At 48.8% G+C, this 16,548-nt stretch overlaps 1 protein-coding gene across 1 annotated transcript in view; it reads right to left on the bottom strand.

The window, feature by feature from the left end:
* Positions 1-2,935: 2,935 nt before the first annotated feature.
* Positions 2,936-16,548, bottom strand: part of NBEAL2 (neurobeachin like 2) — a 158,704-nt gene continuing 145,091 nt past the window's right edge. Inside the window, exons 47-55 of the mRNA XM_066631445.1 lie at positions 16,432-16,521; positions 15,821-15,930; positions 15,533-15,705; positions 13,677-13,771; positions 13,076-13,192; positions 12,379-12,540; positions 11,872-12,020; positions 11,375-11,510; positions 2,936-8,427 (exon numbers count right to left, since the gene is read on the bottom strand). Coding sequence (XP_066487542.1) covers positions 8,326-8,427; positions 11,375-11,510; positions 11,872-12,020; positions 12,379-12,540; positions 13,076-13,192; positions 13,677-13,771; positions 15,533-15,705; positions 15,821-15,930; positions 16,432-16,521 — 1,134 coding nt within the window. The 3' untranslated portion in view covers positions 2,936-8,325. The remainder of the gene's footprint in view (positions 8,428-11,374; positions 11,511-11,871; positions 12,021-12,378; positions 12,541-13,075; positions 13,193-13,676; positions 13,772-15,532; positions 15,706-15,820; positions 15,931-16,431; positions 16,522-16,548) is intronic.

Here is a 16,548-nt window from a genome sequence, read left to right as displayed (position 1 = left end):
CAATACCCTTCCTAATGATCCCAAGCATAGAATTGGCCTTCTTCACTGCCGCCGCACATTGGGTCGACACTTTCATCGACCTGTCCACCACCACCCCAAGATCTCTCTCCTGATCTGTCACAGACAGCTCAGAACCCATCAGCCTATATCTAAAGTTTTGATTTTTTGCCCCAATGTGCATGACTTTACACTTACTGACATTGAAGCGCATCTGCCATTTTGCTGCCCATTCTGCCAGTCTGGAGAGATCCTTCTGGAGCTCCTCACAATCACTTCTGGTCTTTACCACTCGGAAAAGTTTGGTGTCATCTGCAAACTTAGCCACTTCACTGCTCAACCCTGTCTCCAGGTCATTTATGAAGAGGTTGAAAAGCACCGGTCCCAGGACAGATCCTTGGGGCACACCGCTTTTCACCTCTCTCCATTGTGAAAATTGCCCATTGACACCCACTCTCTGCTTCCTGGCCTCCAACCAGTTCTCAATCCACGAGAGGACCTGTCCTCTAATTCCCTGACTGTGGAGTTTTTTCAGTAGTCTTTGGTGAGGGACCGTGTCAAACGCCTTCTGAAAGTCCAGATATATAATGTCCACGGGTTCTCCCGCATCCACATGCCTGTTGACCTTTTCAAAGAATTCTATAAGGTTCGTGAGGCAAGACTTACCCTTACAGAAGCCATGCTGACTCTCCCTCAGCAAGGCCTGTTCGTCTATGTGTTTTGAGATCCTATCTTTGATGAGGCATTCCACCATCTTACCCGGTATGGATGTTAGGCTGACCGGCCTATAGTTTCCCGGGTCCCCCCTCTTTCCCTTTTTAAAAATAGGCGTGACATTTGCTATCCTCCAATCTTCTGGCACTATGGCCGTTTTGAGGGACAAGTTGCATACCTTAGTCAAGAGATCTGCAACTTCATTCTTCAATTCCTTAATAACCCTTGGGTGTATGCCATCAGGGCCCGGTGACTTATTGATCTTTAATTTATCAATGAGGTCTGAAACATCTTCTCTTTTAACCTCTATCTGACTTAACTCCTCGGTCAGGAGGGGCCGTTCGGGCAGCGGTATCTGCCCGAGGTCTTCTGCCGTGAAGACAGATGCAAAGAACTCATTTAATTTCTCTGCCATCTCTAAGTCTCCTTTTATCTCCCCTTTCCCTCCCTCACCATCCAGAGGGCCAACCGCTTCTCTGGCGGGTTTCCTGCTTCTAACATATTTGAAGAAGCTTTTATTATTCCCCTTAATGTTGCTGGCCATGCGTTCCTCATAGTCTCGCTTGGCCTCCCCTATCACCTTCTTACATTTCTTTTGCCACAGTTTATGTTCCTTTTTATTCTCTTCATTAGGGCAAGACTTCCATTTACGGAAGGAAGCTTCCTTGCCCTTCACAGCCTCTCTAACTTGGCTGGTTAGCCATGCGGGCACTCTCCTGGATTTAGTGGAACCCTTCTTTCTTTGCGGTATACACCTCTGCTGGGCCTCTATTACTGTTGTTTTAAGCAGCCTCCATGCACTCTGGAGAGACTGGACTCTTTTTACCCTCCCTTTCAACCTCCTTCTAACCAGCCTCCTCATTTGAGGGAAGTCCGCCCGTCGGAAGTCAAGGGTTTTTGTTAGAGATTTGCCTGGTATTCTTCCCCCAACGTGCACGTCAAAACGGATCGCAGCATGATCACTGTTCCCCAATGGCTCAGTAACGTTTACATCTCTAACCAGGTCCTGCGTACCGCACAAAATTAAATCCAGAGTCACCTGTCCTCTGGTGGGCTCCGTGACTAGCTGATCCAAGCCACAGTCATTTAGCACGTCAAGAAATCCGGTTTCCTTATCGTGACCAGAACACAAATTGGCCCAGTCAATATGAGGATAATTGAAATCCCCCATGATTACAACCCTGTCCCTCCTTGTCACCTCCCTGATCTGTTTCCTCATTTCAAGGTCCCCATCAGATTTCTGGTCTGGAGGACGATAGCACGCCCCCAGTATTACATCGCTGCACAAGCCTGGTAATTTAACCCACAGAGATTCTACGGTGGAGTCGGACCCACCTTCAATCTCTACTTTGCTGGATTCTATCCCTTCCTTAACATAAAGGGCCACCCCACCTCCAACACGCCCCTGCCTGTCCCTCCTGTAGAGTTTATAGCCCGGGATTGCGGTATCCCACTGATTCTCCGCATTCCACCAGGTTTCCGTTATGCCCACTATGTCAATATTTTCCCTTGTCACCAGACATTCCAGTTCTCCCACCTTTGCTCGTAGACTTCGGGCATTCGCATAAAAGCATTTATACACGGAATGCCCCAGGATGGGCTGCTTATTCGCTCCTTTGTCCCCGCATCCTCTCATTGTGCCAAACCGTCTATCACATCCCATCACCCTACCTTTCCCAATTTCTTCTCCTACCCTGCCTTTGTCTTGTCTTATGTTCTTATGTTCTTACCCATACCACTTGTTTAGAAACACTGCTCTAGCATCTGGAATGGCTCCAAAGGGGAGGGGCCACTTGCACACCACGGTGAAGTGCCCTGTAAGTGCTTTGCACCCGCTCTAGCTACACTACTGCTGGTGGCTGCTGGCTTCAGAAGCAGCACATCTGACCTTAGTAGACCCCTGGGAATTTGGAAATGATGTGGAGCAAAAGCAGAACTGGAATCTCAAAAGTTCCATACTGGCTCCAGCTATGTAACATGTAATCCAGTGTGGACAAAGTAGCTGGATATTCCCCCCCCCCCCATCATCCATAAGTAGAAGGCACATTGGCAAGCAATGCTTATGCACGGGACCCACTGAGCTGTCCATGCTGCGCTCTTGTGCCATTATCATTCCCCTCGGTGAGGGCCTGTGCATGAGGACTTCCTGCTGGATCACCTTTAATTCAGAAAGTGGCAGAACTGTGAGAGCCAGGCAAGGACTACGCAGGAGGCCAATTCCATTCTGAAGGTTTATTTAAAGTCACACAAACAGATACCATCAAGTCTTGGGGTAAAGCCAGCACAGTTGAAGGCAAGCAGTCATTTTCAAGTTTAAGGCATAAGCTCCTTTCCCCAACTGAAGAGTTCAGATTGTGCTTTATTTATTTCCTTTTGGGAAAGTAGAGCTGTGGACAGACTCAACCCCCTGCATCACATTTGCTTTCCAGAGAGGAGATAATCTGGGGTGGATTTGTCCTGTTCTTCCAAGCTTCTGCATCTGTTGCTGGGGGGGGGGGGAATTCTCAGCGCTATAGAGAGCAAGTCCTGTGAACCTCTGAGTGCAAACTAGCCTTGCACACCAACAAGGAGCAAAGCCAGCGATAGAAGCCCATCAATAACCACTTGTGGCCACATTAAGCTACCAATTTGGAAATGGAAATTGATCCAGGTTTTCCCTCAACATCAGAACTTTGGTCTGTCTTTGTGTAATCTCTAATTAAGTTCTGAAGGGAAAGTGGGACTTAAATCCAGATGTTGGGAACAACCTCAGACTCCAGGAGGTTAAATTAAGGTATGTACTGTTCCTTAAAGCATCCAAGCCCTCCCCCTCCATATGGCTGCAATATGCTATATGGCCCCCATAGATGCCAGATTTCATTGAACACCAGAAAAAAAATGACTGCATGCAGGCATAGAAAAAGGAACCAAAGCTTATTAATACCCCCCCCCAAACCCAAAAAAGTTCCATTCACTAGTCCTTTGAGGGGTGTTCTGTGCAATTCTATGAATGGGATCATTCAGGTGAATGGAACATGCACCTGTCAAGACTGCAGAAAGGTTCCCTCTTTCTGAAATCCTAAACTCATCTCATGTGTGAGATCTTTCCTGTAGACCTCAGTGTCCCAACAGAAAACACAAAGCCCCATGAACAGATACTAGCAATGGCTCACCACTTAATTTTGTCTTCTCCCCACCCTGCAAACCTTTGCAGATCTCTCTCATTATTCCTGCACTTCAATTAGGAGTGTGAAGATGTGGTCGTAGGACAAACTAGATGTGTAAGTTCTGTTTGAAGCACCCAGTGACTTTTTCTCTCTCCACAGGCAGCTAAGACAGGGGGAGTGCTCTGGAAAAAGGCACTGGAGGAGGAAGAGGAGAGAGATCTAGCAACGTTATCTGGCACTGTGGCCCCAGTCCAGATCAGACCTGCTATTAAGTCACAGAAGGGAATACTTATGAGTACCAATTGGCAAATTTTCCCTTTCAGTTAGAGCACCTGGGGGAGGAAGAGTAAATTTATCAGCATAGGGGCAAAAGGTTAAATCCCTACTCTGCCAGCTCCATGTTCCCAGTCCAAATTGTGTCCCCACCCCTGCAGTAGCTGATTTGAGTATGAAAAAGATCAGAGCTTCTGAATCACTTCTATAGTCTGACCCTCCACAGCAATCCAGTCTCTCTGGGAAGTGTCACCTGAGGTGTGACCTCAACCTTCCAATCTTGACAGCCAATCTGGTTCACCAGGAAACCCAAAGGACCACTCCAATGTTGTCTCAGAAGTATCAGCACAGAGTTGCAGCCTCTCTCTCTCTCTCTCCCCCCCCCCATTTCCCTTTGTCATTGCCATAAATCCAGATACATCAGGAGCAAAGCAAGACAAGGAGAAAAAGAGATCTGTTGGACATTCAGCCACCAAGCAGCCATTTCAGGAAGGCATTTGCAGCAAGGAAAGAGGACAGTAGCCCCCTCCTCTTGGATGCTCACTCTGAACCAAGGACAAATCCACACCGAGATTTGGATCTATGCCCTCTCAACGCCAGAAGGAATCTTAAACTCAGAGCAACTCTTTTCTTCATTAAGTACAAAAAAGTAGAAAACATTGGATTGACATTATCCATAAAATTACAAAACCTGATTTATATATTATATATACTTATGTACACAGAAAACAGTGATACAGCAGGACAGGCAGAAAAGAACAGATTTTTATGCAAAATGCAAATATTGCACTTGGTGTTCCCCTAGGAATGATTATTTTCAGGAGAGGTGCAGGGGGCAGAGAAGAGGGGCGCAGGGGCATTGCTTTAAGAGCCTGGATCTTCTCCTTATAAAAAGGATGGACCAATGCAAGTGTCCATATGTTATGATCCCAAGCCATCCTCCACTGAGCCTGGCACTCACTTGAAAGAAGGCGAGTTGGTGGGTCATCAAAGGGAGGGAAAAGTTTGCAAATCAAGGGATCCTCTATGCAATTAAAAGCCCTTTAGTAGTCAACAGTTAAGTCCCAACCATCTTCCTTCATATCATGTCAAGAGTCACAGTGCTTTGTCCTCAGTCCCACCACCAGCACACGCTTCTTCTTGTGAGGTGGTCATGCAGCCCAGTGTCACCTTTTCCTTTTTGAACTCTGCTGGAAAGAATCTATGAAACAGCCAGAGTTCCAGAACAGCTGATGCCCCTTTTACATTTCAGTAGATTTTAAAGCCATCAGACTGAATGGTCTGAAAAAAATGGAAGCACAGGCTGTCCTCTTATCCCACCCGCCATGGCATTAGCAAATAAGTGACAGACAACAAAGCCTGCAAAGTGCTAAATGTCCCTGAACCAGCTTCATAAGCAACAAACCATCCCCAACAGCAGTGCTGTTTTCCCCCCTCCTGACCCACATTGTAACAGACAGAGGCAACAGAGAAGCACAGGGCTTGGGAGCAACCAAGAGTCACCAGTGAAACTATAAGTGCTCAAGGGAAAGAGGGCTTTCCAGGGTCACCCACAGAAGCCTCCAACAGGTTCAAGAACTGCAAATGTGGAGCTGGGAGGAATTGCAATCCTTATGTTGTGGGGAGAATAACAGGAGTTTCTGCTGCATGGAAGAATGCAGGGAAACTGTTCGAAGCCACAGCATGAGTTTCTCTTCAGACTTCTGCAGTCCTGTTCTCCCCTGTGCCAAAGAACTAAGTCTTAAGACCCAATGGGCAGCTATCAAACCATCCCGTGTCTTCCCAACTCAAGCTCAATTTTGATCACTGGCGATTCATGTGATAGAAGGATATGAAGTTGTCCTTTTGGGGAAGGGTACAAGGGATGGCTGACTGAAGGTGGCATGTGGAGGGCAGGGATTGTACAACCCAGAACACTGCCCCCTGCTGCCTCGGGTCAGCCACTGCCACTTCTGCACACAGAGTGCTCCTTGCCTCAACTCCTGGTTTGGTTCCTTCAAAACACATCAGAGCAGGACTTCTGGTTTGATTTACAGGGACTGTGCAAATAAGGAGCGCCTTTGTTCACGCGGTCCCTGTCAATCAAACTGGAAGTTCTCCACAGCTGTTTGAAGAAGCCACTCCAGGTGCCAGGTAGAGAAGCAGATGATGCACTTCCTGCTTGGCTTTAGCAGGTGGAAAGTGGAACAGTGCAGATCACATCTGTGGCAGACTGGGGGGAGGCAGTGGCAGCAGCAGACTCTGTGAAGGGCACCCCAAATCTATCACCCTCCTGTTCTCCCTATGTCACCTAGCTTCATGAATGGGCCACTCCTGGTCGAGGATTGACATGAAACCTAGAGAGAGTCCAGTCTTCTCTGTCCAAGTGATGGATGAACACACGGATGTGAATGCCCGAAAGGGTTGGAAGAAGACTATGGGGAGTGATTTCTCTAGCCTTGTGCAACTTCAACTGGTTTCTCAAACCAACGGAATCCAAGGAGTGCTTGCTATAGGTTGCATGTAGCATCTCAGCACAACCAGACAGACTCCAGGGTTCAGTGCCAAACCAACCCTTGTTCTATTCCACCAATATTGACTTTAGCCTTCATTCACACCCACATCATGGCAAGACTTCAACAACATAAGGAACTGAAGCAGAACCTTATTTTCAGGGCAGGCTGGAGAAAACCATGTAGGGCTGCAAGAGGAAGGGAATAGGAAACATTTTCCACCAAACCTGGTATAAAAATGTTTCCTGCTGTGGACCAACGAAGTCTCCTCTGGCATCTCTATTTCATTTCACTTGTAGACCCTGGATAGTTCTGGTTATCAGAGGAGAACTACACAGATAACGACCTGTCTCTGCCCTAGAAACTGACAGGTGTCACTGAGGTCCTTCTTTGCAATATCACCAACAGCCCAAGCCAGACACTCCTCAGGTCTCAGATACAAGCAGCTCAGCCAGCTGCCACCCAGATGTTTAAGGCTCATGGCTGGGTAGGCAGCGCAAGAACTCTCTTCAAGGAGGGACCACTGGACTAATCTGGAGGTCACGGTGCAAGGTAGTGAGACTGGCAGGCCAAAAGGCGGATTCGCCTTCCAAGGGTACTCCATTCTGAACAACATTTTGCAAGGAAAGGCTACCTTCCCCTCCATGGAGCACAAGATTTTACACAGGCCTCCCCTGTTATGCAAAGGACAGACAAGTCACAGCTACCTGGCTGGAGGAAATAAAAGCCAGCTAAGGCTGGGTGAAGACACAAGGCTGAGGATGAGCAGCAGGGTTTTATTGCTGGTGAAACCACCTGTGGAGCCCATACCCCAGCCTGCTATCCAGAGGTGCACCAGGTCCACAGACATTCCACCCCAACAAGCAGCAGACCCCCTCCTTGGGGCCACCAGTGCTAAGAAACCCAATCCACAGAATGAATCGCCTCTCTCTTCCTTAAGCAACAGTGTGGCTTTGGTGGTTTGCCATCAGTCTCTGGCTTAATGCTTGCAGGCTTTGCTGCCTTGCCCAAGCTTTCTGCCGAGTGGAGAGCGCCCCCTTGCAACCAACTTGAGAACAGGCTCCTCTGAGCAATCTTTCTGTCTACCGTTAAAGCTTTCTTGCAGAGAGAGCAGACTGACCTCCCGCCTGGGCAAACAGAAGCAGCAGTCCTTGGTTTTGGTGCAAGGGTTCTGTGTAGTGCAAGAAAGGGTCTGCTTAAGGCCACCAGAAAAAGACCAGGCTGCAGTTTTGAGGCTGGTCTGTCTATTGCATTTTTTTGTCCCTGCCGAACAGCAGGAGGTGGCAAATGTACATGCTCTCCCCTCCACTTCAAACAGTCCTCCCTTTCCAGTGTAAGATTAATACAAACATTTGCCACTTCAAGCTCCACAGGAATCAAACAACAAGAATCAGGAAATGGGGAACAGCTGGATGGACTCTAGAAATCCCCTCGAGATTGTCCTGTGCACACCCACACTCAGAGGGTTATTCTAGATGCGTATTAACCTCTGGCTTGCAAAGGAGTTTCTCAAGGCAGGTTCCATGTGCGAACTCTGCAGACTGCCACACGCCAGGGACAGCACAAAGAGACCATTAGCAGCAGGGCCTCTAGCAGGGGAGCAGCTCAGAACTCCCCCTGCAGGAAAGGCTGGATGAATGTTGCAGCTGTGTGTGCGCCACAGAGGACACAAGGCAACAGGACGGTTAGATGACTCAAGCCAGTCATTTGGACTCCGTCGGGTTGTATTCCGTCTCGCCTGATGACACTTGGGAGATGCGCCGTGTTGAGCGCCACAACCGCCTGTGGAACTGCCCTGTCCTTACCTGGAGAAAGACAAGATAGTCAAGGGGAGAGCAGCAGCCTTAGACACTGATCTGCAGAACTGTGTGAATGGGTTGCCTCTGTGGGGTTTGCTTAAAGGTATGCTGTCTGATGGACGGAGGGTCTCGACCCCAAACTAGGATGACTGGGTGTAATTCCAGCTGGGATTCTCAAGGGATCCCAGGTGATCCAGAGCATTACCACCACAAACATCCAAAACAGCTGGGCCAAAAAGCCCTCTCACATCCCAGGTAGAGCAGTGGAAAAATTACTGGTAAACAGAAGAGCAGCAGCGTTGCCCAAGCCAAAGGGGGCCCATCTGATCCCACTTCCTGCTTCCCACTGTGGCCAAGCAGATGCCCCAAACAGGAAGCCCACAAGTACAGCTTGTACAAGATCCTTCCCCAGTCACTGGCGTTCAGTGACATCCCACCTCTATTTAGCTATTACAGTCAGGAGTCATTGGCCAATCTCCCCTACTCCATAAATTTTGGCGATCCCCTTATAAAACCCCCAACCTTGTCACAATCATCACATCTTGTAGCAACACCTAAGTCAAACTATGTGAAGCCCTCTCTTTTGCTTGCCCTGGATCTTAAGAACACAAGACCAGCCCCACTGGATCAGGCCATAGGCCCATCTAGTTCAGCTTCCTGTATATCACAGCGACCCACCAAATGCCCCAGGGAGCACACCAGATCTTGTGCCAATTAGTTTCATGGGATGACTTTGGGTTCTAGTTATGGGAGAAGGAGCTGTCTTGTCTCTCTGCACCAGGCCTAACTATAGAGATCCGCATCACATCACACCCTTAGCTGTCATTTTTCAAAACGACAGATGTGCTCTTTGCTCCTTGCTCTCATTTCAGCCTTCAAGCAGTTGTTGCCCCTCTGGCCATGAAGGTCCCCATCCACAGCGTCTCTGTGACCAAGGAGAAAAGTCACATCTTAGTGGGCCTGATGGATGGGAAATTGATCGTGGTTGGAGCAGGGCAGCCCTCTGAGGTGATCTTTTCCTCAGATGTGCTGGTCTTTCCTCTTCAGAAAGGTGCTTCAAGTCCTTGATCATCCAGCTGCCCTTTTCTGCATTTTTTGTTGGTCCTTTTTGAAATGTAGCAACCAGAACTATAGATAGTATTTAAATGCAGGCACCTGACATCTGTATAATGGACATTATGATAAGGGCAGTCTTTTTCTCAATCCCTTTCTAATAAATCACAGGTATTGGTGGGAGAAAATGGTGATAATGAAATAAAAACACATAACGCCGCTTTCTGCACGTCTCATTTTTGTCAACACACACAAGAACCCAAAATCTGCAAAAAAAATAAAACCATTTTATTTGGTTCTTGTATTGGCAACCTTCAGTCTCGAAAGACTATGGTATCGCGCTCTGAAAGGTGGTTCTGGCACAGCGTCTAGTGTGGCTGAAAAGGCCAATCCGGGAGTGACAATCCCTTCCACACCAGGAGCAAGTGCAGTCTGTCCCTGGTCTGTCTCCCTGGCTATGGGCCTTCCTTCTTTGCCTCTTAGCCTCAGACTGTTGGCAAAGTGTCTCTTCAAACTGGGAAAGGCCATGCTGCACAGCCTGCCTCCAAGCGGGCCGCTCAGAGGCCAGGGTTTCCCACTTGTTGAGGTCCATCCCTAAGGCCTTCAGATCCCTCTTGCAGATGTCCTTGTATCGCAGCTGTGGTCTACCTGTAGGGCACTTTCCTTGCACGAGTTCTCCATAGAGGAGATCCTTTGGGATCCGGCCATCATCCATTCTCACGACATGACCAAGCCAACGCAGGCGTCTCTGTTTCAGCAGTGAATACATGCTAGGGATTCCAGCACGTTCCAGGACTGTGTTGTTTGGAACTTTGTCCTGCCAGGTGATGCCGAGGATGCGTCGGAGGCAGCGCATGTGGAAAGTGCTCAGTTTCCTCTCCTGTTGTGGGCGAAGAGTCCATGACTCGCTGCAGTACAGAAGTGTACTCAGGACGCAAGCTCTGTAGACCTGGATCTTGGTATGTTCCGTCAGCTTCTTGTTGGACCAGACTCTCTTTGTGAGTCTGGAAAACGTGGTAGCTGCTTTACCGATGCGCCTGTTTAGCTCGGCATCGAGAGAATGAGTGTCGGAGATCGTTGAGCCAAGGTACACAAAGTCATGGACAACCTCCAGTTCATGCTCAGAGATTGTAATGCAGGGAGGTGAGTCCACATCCTGAACCATGACCTGTGTTTTCTTCAGGCTGATTGTCAGTCCAAAATCTTGGCAGGCCTTGCTAAAACGATCCATGAGCTGCTGGAGATCTTTGGCAGAGTGGGTAGTGACAGCTGCATCGTCGGCAAAGAGGAAGTCACGCAGACATTTCAGCTGGACTTTGGATTTTGCTCTCAGTCTGGAGAGGTTGAAGAGCTTTCCGTCTGATCTGGTCCGGAGATAGATGCCTTCTGTTGCAGTTCCAAAGGCCTGCTTCAGCAGGACAGCGAAGAAAATCCCAAACAAGGTTGGTGCAAGAACACAGCCTTTGGTTCTTATTTATTATTGAATGGGAGTGGATGCACGGGTAATCTCTGGCTTCATCTGCTGACACAATTATATATACATATAACTTCAAAAATGTACTAAGTAGGTGTACTTAGTGCACTTTTAAAGTTATTATATTACAATGTAGACTTTGAATAAAAACAACACCACTTTCTACACTTCCAACTTCGCAAAATGTTGCAATTCACAAAAAAATAAAACCGTTTTCTCCTCCTCTTATCCATGGGGATTTTGCCCCACCATCACATCCCACCAACCACATTTCTATCTGCTTGGTCAAAGACAAAACTGCATTGCTGTGGCTAGAAGTACTTTTCAGTCTTTCACCCTTTATGCCAGCTTGCAGTGCTTCTGCAGGACCCAAACTGAGCGCCAAGAACGCCAAGCAAAGAAAAGCAGAAAACGCCCACCACTCACCTCAGAGGGCTGCCCTGCTCCAACCACGATCAATTTCCCGTCCATCAGGCCCACTAAGATGTGACTTTTCTCCTTGGTCACAGAGACGCTGTGGATGGGGACCTTCATGGCCAGAGGGGCAACAACTGCTTGAAGGCTGAAATGAGAGCAAGGGGCAAGAACAGCACTGAAGTCCTGGAGGAGTAGAAATATGGACCCCATCATCAAGGGGCGTGGAAAAGGCACGTGTGTGTTATGCGTGTTAGTCTTGCGGCGGGACACTGAAAAGCAGACTGAAGGAGAAGTACTGCACAAGCACTAAGATGCTGGGAGTCTATTTGAACTAACAGTGTGAGGAGGGAGAACTTATCAGAAGTATTCAAATAAGATGTGAATAAGGGCTGTTTGGCTCCCCCAAAGGATGTGATGTGCGCTGGACTCAGAACCGTGGGACTGTATCAGTCATATATTAAGGAGGGAAAACACTGGGGAGAGGGGCCTGGAGGGAAGATACTTACCTCAGAAGGTCCCTGATCTGCAATGAGCACTGAATGGTCCCCAGCACCACAAAGTCCTCGGTGACACACAAGGAAGTGACTTGCTCATCCAGGGGGATGGAGGATAAGTGCTTGCCGTTGACGGAGTAGAGGTGCAGGGCAAACTTGTCCTTCAGTGAGTAAGAGGCAAGTGGTTAGTGAAGCACATTCACAAACTCTTTAGAACTGCACACAAAGTCATTCGGGAGCCCATCTCCTCATCAGACACCCTCTGGCCCCACTGCTCTGGCTTCTGCCAATGGGCCAAACTCAAGCTTTGCCTGCCTACATGTCAGGCAACTGCTGGGGACTCATGTGGGGACCTCACAGACTGCTCAGCTGGTTTCCCCACTCCCACTCCAAGCTCCCAAGTCTTCAAGTTCCCCCGGACTGCAGAGAAATGCTGGCTGCTGTCAGCAAATCACTCATTCCTCACAGTGTATCCCAGAGTGCTCTCCTCTCTCTCACCCCACACCTTGTATGACCCACCTTCAGGGAAGCTCTCCCTTCCACAGTTGTCTGGACAATGATCTGCCCCTGTTGGCCCATGGCAAGGTTGGAGATGGTGATGGGCAGGGAGCTCTCACAGGGGGGCTTGAGCGATTTCATGAACTGACCTCGGCGGATGGTGTGCACTATGATGGTGCCATCCTGTTGGGGGAGGGAGAGGAGAGAACACTTCCACAGTGATGGCTGCTCAACAAGGACACCCGCAGGAGCAGACAGTAAAAGGAAGAGAACGGTCAAGATAATAAAATTCAGTAGTGCTCAGCAGTGCCAGAATCCTGTTAGCCAGAGAGGGCCTATCCAGTAACAAAAGGGAAAACCCCTTCCATTGTGGTCCCTCTTGCTAGAAGAGCCCACCTGTCATCCCAGAGGAAATTCTTCCCAGAACTAAAGACGGCTCCGCTTGAGAGCCAAGGGGAATTTTAAGGCCAATGCTGACCTGTGCCAGATGCCTATTGCTGCTCTTGTCCTGCATCATGTGCAGGGGAAGGCGAGGACATGGGAAAAAGTCAACTTATGGAACTTTATGACCATTGGGCCTTCCATAAGGTAGCTGCAAAGCATTATTCAAATAGGACTTGAGGTCCAATGAGTCAGATCACATTCAAGGGGGGGGACGACAAAGGGTTTACTATGGAAGCAGCTAACTCCAAAGAAGCCAGAGACAGCAGCAACTCACCTTTGACCCTGACACCACCACGTCCAGCTCAGTGCTGATGGCAACACACGTGACTTCGTCATCATGCCCGTAGAGAACCTGAACAGGCTTGGGGGCCAGGCCACAGGAGATGCCACCCTAGACAGAAAAAGAACACAGGTTGTGGGGAAAGTCTCAGGACTACCACGAGCATTTGCAAAGCAGCCAGCAATGATTACATCACCCCAAAACCCAGTCCAGCCTGCTAGCAGCTTGAGGGAAGCAAGATGAATGAGCAAGGCAGGAGGAGACAGCTGGATGCAGATGCTGGGATTCCACTCCCACCTCACCTCAGCCATGAAGCTGGGGGGGGGGGGTGGTCTGCAAAGATCTGCTGCATCTCAGTCACACTCACTTGGAACAATTGTGAACTCACCTCCACAAGATGAGCAAGAAAAGGCTGACAACCTTTCCAATGGGAACAGTGTAATACGACGGCACATTAGAACACCAAGCACCCCATGGGAAACACAATAGGAAGCATTCTAAGTCTCCAGCAGACGTATCTCCAAACTGAAAGAGTTGCAAGGTGAGGGTTCCCCCTTCTTGACTCAGAGCAAGTGGAAGAGCCACCACATCTCACCTGCTGCAGGACCTGCCACACCATACAGGTGGTATCCCGTGACCCAGAAATGAGGTAGATTCCACACAGATCTAAGGCCAGGCAAGTGACAATATCTGCAATAGGAGAAGAAGCAGGTCTGAGAACTGGAGAGACGCGAGAACAGCAACTGTCAACCTTTTTCATCTCACAGCACACTGAGAAGGTGCTAAAAGTTTTTTGACAACTGACAAGGCACAACACACTGCTGGTGGGGGATGGGGAGTGCTCACATCGCCCAATGGTCTCCTCCCAAACTCCTGCAACACACCTGGTAACCATTTGCGGCACACTAATGTGCAGCAGCACAGTGGCTGAAAATCACCGTGCTAGACCAAGGTGCCAAACTTGGTGTCCAAACACACTAAGGGCGCAATCCTAACCCCTTTCCAGCACTGACATCAGGGCAATGCAGCTCTGAGGTAAGGAAACAAACAATCCCTTACTCTGAGGAGGCCTCCGTGAGTGCCACCCAACTGCAGGATTCAGCACACATCCCGTTGGCACAGCTATGTCAATGCTGGAAAGCACTGACATAAGGGGTTAGGGTCGTGCCCTAAGGGAGTCCCCAGAGTGCTGCCAGAGTGCCAAGAGAAACCAATTTCATACTGGGAAGTTCCTATGAGCCCACAGCATCCAGCCACAGAGATGGCTCTCTGTTGGCGGAATGCTCCTTCACACGGAAAACTAGACAATGAGGCTTGAGTCACCTGACGTGCTAGCTTTCTATATGCAGGAGGTTTTTTTTGTTCATTAAGCAACATTCAAGCACAAAGGTTCTTGCCTGCAGTATGAAGTGGGGTTTACAATCTCAGTGAGCAGTGAGTATCTGTCCAACCAATGTGGACAAAATAAAAACTCCTCCTGACCTCTCACCAAGGGCAACTGCCTGCCTCTCCCTCCGCTATCTCAGGCACTGCCAAGGCCTTCTCAACTCCTGAGAAAATTCAAAGCATGCAGAACCCCATGTGCTGAAACTTGCACAATTAGGAGACAAACACTGCTGGTCTGTGAACACAAATCTTGCTCCTCCTCAGCCTCGAATCCTGGTATTTATGGCTCCTACTGAGAACGGTACCTACTGACTGTGCAGCCAAACCTGTCTGAACAAATGAGTGGGATGTAGTGGCCAGGTGAGTGCCATTCATCCGATCAGGTAACTGCAGTCTGATCACATTAGGTACCTTGCATTCCTATATCCAAATGCTTCAATTAGCATTTTTGAAAACATGGTTCAGAGTTTATTTAAAGCATTTCTTTCCCATTCTTCAGCCAACAAGGCTCCCAGAGTTACTTGCTGAAAGTTAATCACTGGGGAAATCACTACAACAGGAAAAGGGGTGAGCATGTACGTATGGGGGGAGGGGAGGTTATGCCTAATTGATGTTGTAAATTTACAAACAAACAATCTCTTCGCTCCTTCTCCTTGAAGGGCAGTTGATGGTTTTATGACCTCTATAACGGGGGTGGGGGGGGTGGGGAGGAACCATCAGTCCAGTCAGCTCAAAAGGTACCAGCGCAGAGGTGGCAACAACACTGCCACTTTTTGCTGCAAGGGACCCCCATAATTGTTATTATCTGTAGCAGTTTCATTGAAAAGAAAACAGCACGAAGACACCTTCAGCCTTCTCTCTCTACACCCACAAAGACGAAACACATACATTTTCAAGACACAAAAAACAGAAAACAAATTCTGTCCAGCGCAGATTAACAGGACACCCTCCTCCCCCACTGTACACAGCTTGCAGTATCTCTTTTTCAAATTCCTCAATTTTCAGCGGCCTGGTCCTTTTCTGTGCACAGCCCACTAGGTAGCCAATTTCTTTCTTGCCCCCTACCTATGTGCCTACTGATGTGTCCCACGACCTTCCCTTTACTCAGCGACGTCACACGCAAGCTGTTGTCCCAGTGCCCGCCACTGAAGAGGAGCTTGCCATCGTGGGAAATGGCCAGCGTCTTTGAGGATATGTCCACCTCCGGAGCAAAGGGGCCATACAGGTAGCGCTGGGTCCTAGCAGGAAAGAGAAAGAAAAAAGGATGTCTACTGTGCGGTGGGGCCTGTGTTGGAGCAAACAAGAAGTCTGGGGTCAGAGCAAAGATGCCAAGAAGAAGAGAGACAGACTCACTTTGCGTTGGAGATGGTAGGATCTTTGGTGAAGCTGAAATAGTTGGAGATGTTTTTATCATAGGGCAGCCAATCGTGGGTGCCCAGCAGGCCGTTGGCACTTACAGTGACCTAGAGGGAGGGCAAGATTTGCAAATGAAGATTTGCTACCAATGTGTTGGGAAGGTATGCATCGCGAGGGGCGACTTAAGGGACAAGCATTGCTTCACACAACCCAGAATTTATGGCATTTGTTGCTAACAGATGTGATGATGGCTGCTACTTTTAGATGAGATTAATTCACAGAACTGAAGTCCTAATAGCTACATTGAACTTCCAGGTTCTCGTTATGAGCTGTCAGAGGACAGGGGTGGGGATCCTGTCACCTTTGTGTCCTGCTGGTGGGGCTCCTAGGGACATTTAGTTGGGTCACTGTGAGAAGCTGTTTCCTGGACTACTAGATCAACCCACCTTGGTCTGATCCAGCAAGACAACTTTTATGTTCAAAGAGAAGCAGAGCACCGCACAAAAGTTTCCTGGCACACCCACCCACCACTTCGCCACACACTTCCAGGTCACAAGGATCAGAAACAGAAGCTACTGGAAGGAAATCAGGAACTGTTGGGTACTTGCCAGCATATCAGGAGATCCCTGAGTCATGAAGGAATGGGCTTGGTTCTTGGGGACCACGACTTGCACCAGTGGGATTCCTTCACTGATGCTCTAAAATGAAAAGATATGCTTGGCAGA

Source organism: Tiliqua scincoides, chromosome 5 (genome assembly GCF_035046505.1).
Source record: "Tiliqua scincoides isolate rTilSci1 chromosome 5, rTilSci1.hap2, whole genome shotgun sequence".
Taxonomy (NCBI): Eukaryota; Metazoa; Chordata; class Lepidosauria; order Squamata; family Scincidae; genus Tiliqua; species Tiliqua scincoides.
This window is presented reverse-complemented; position numbering and strand designations above follow the sequence as displayed.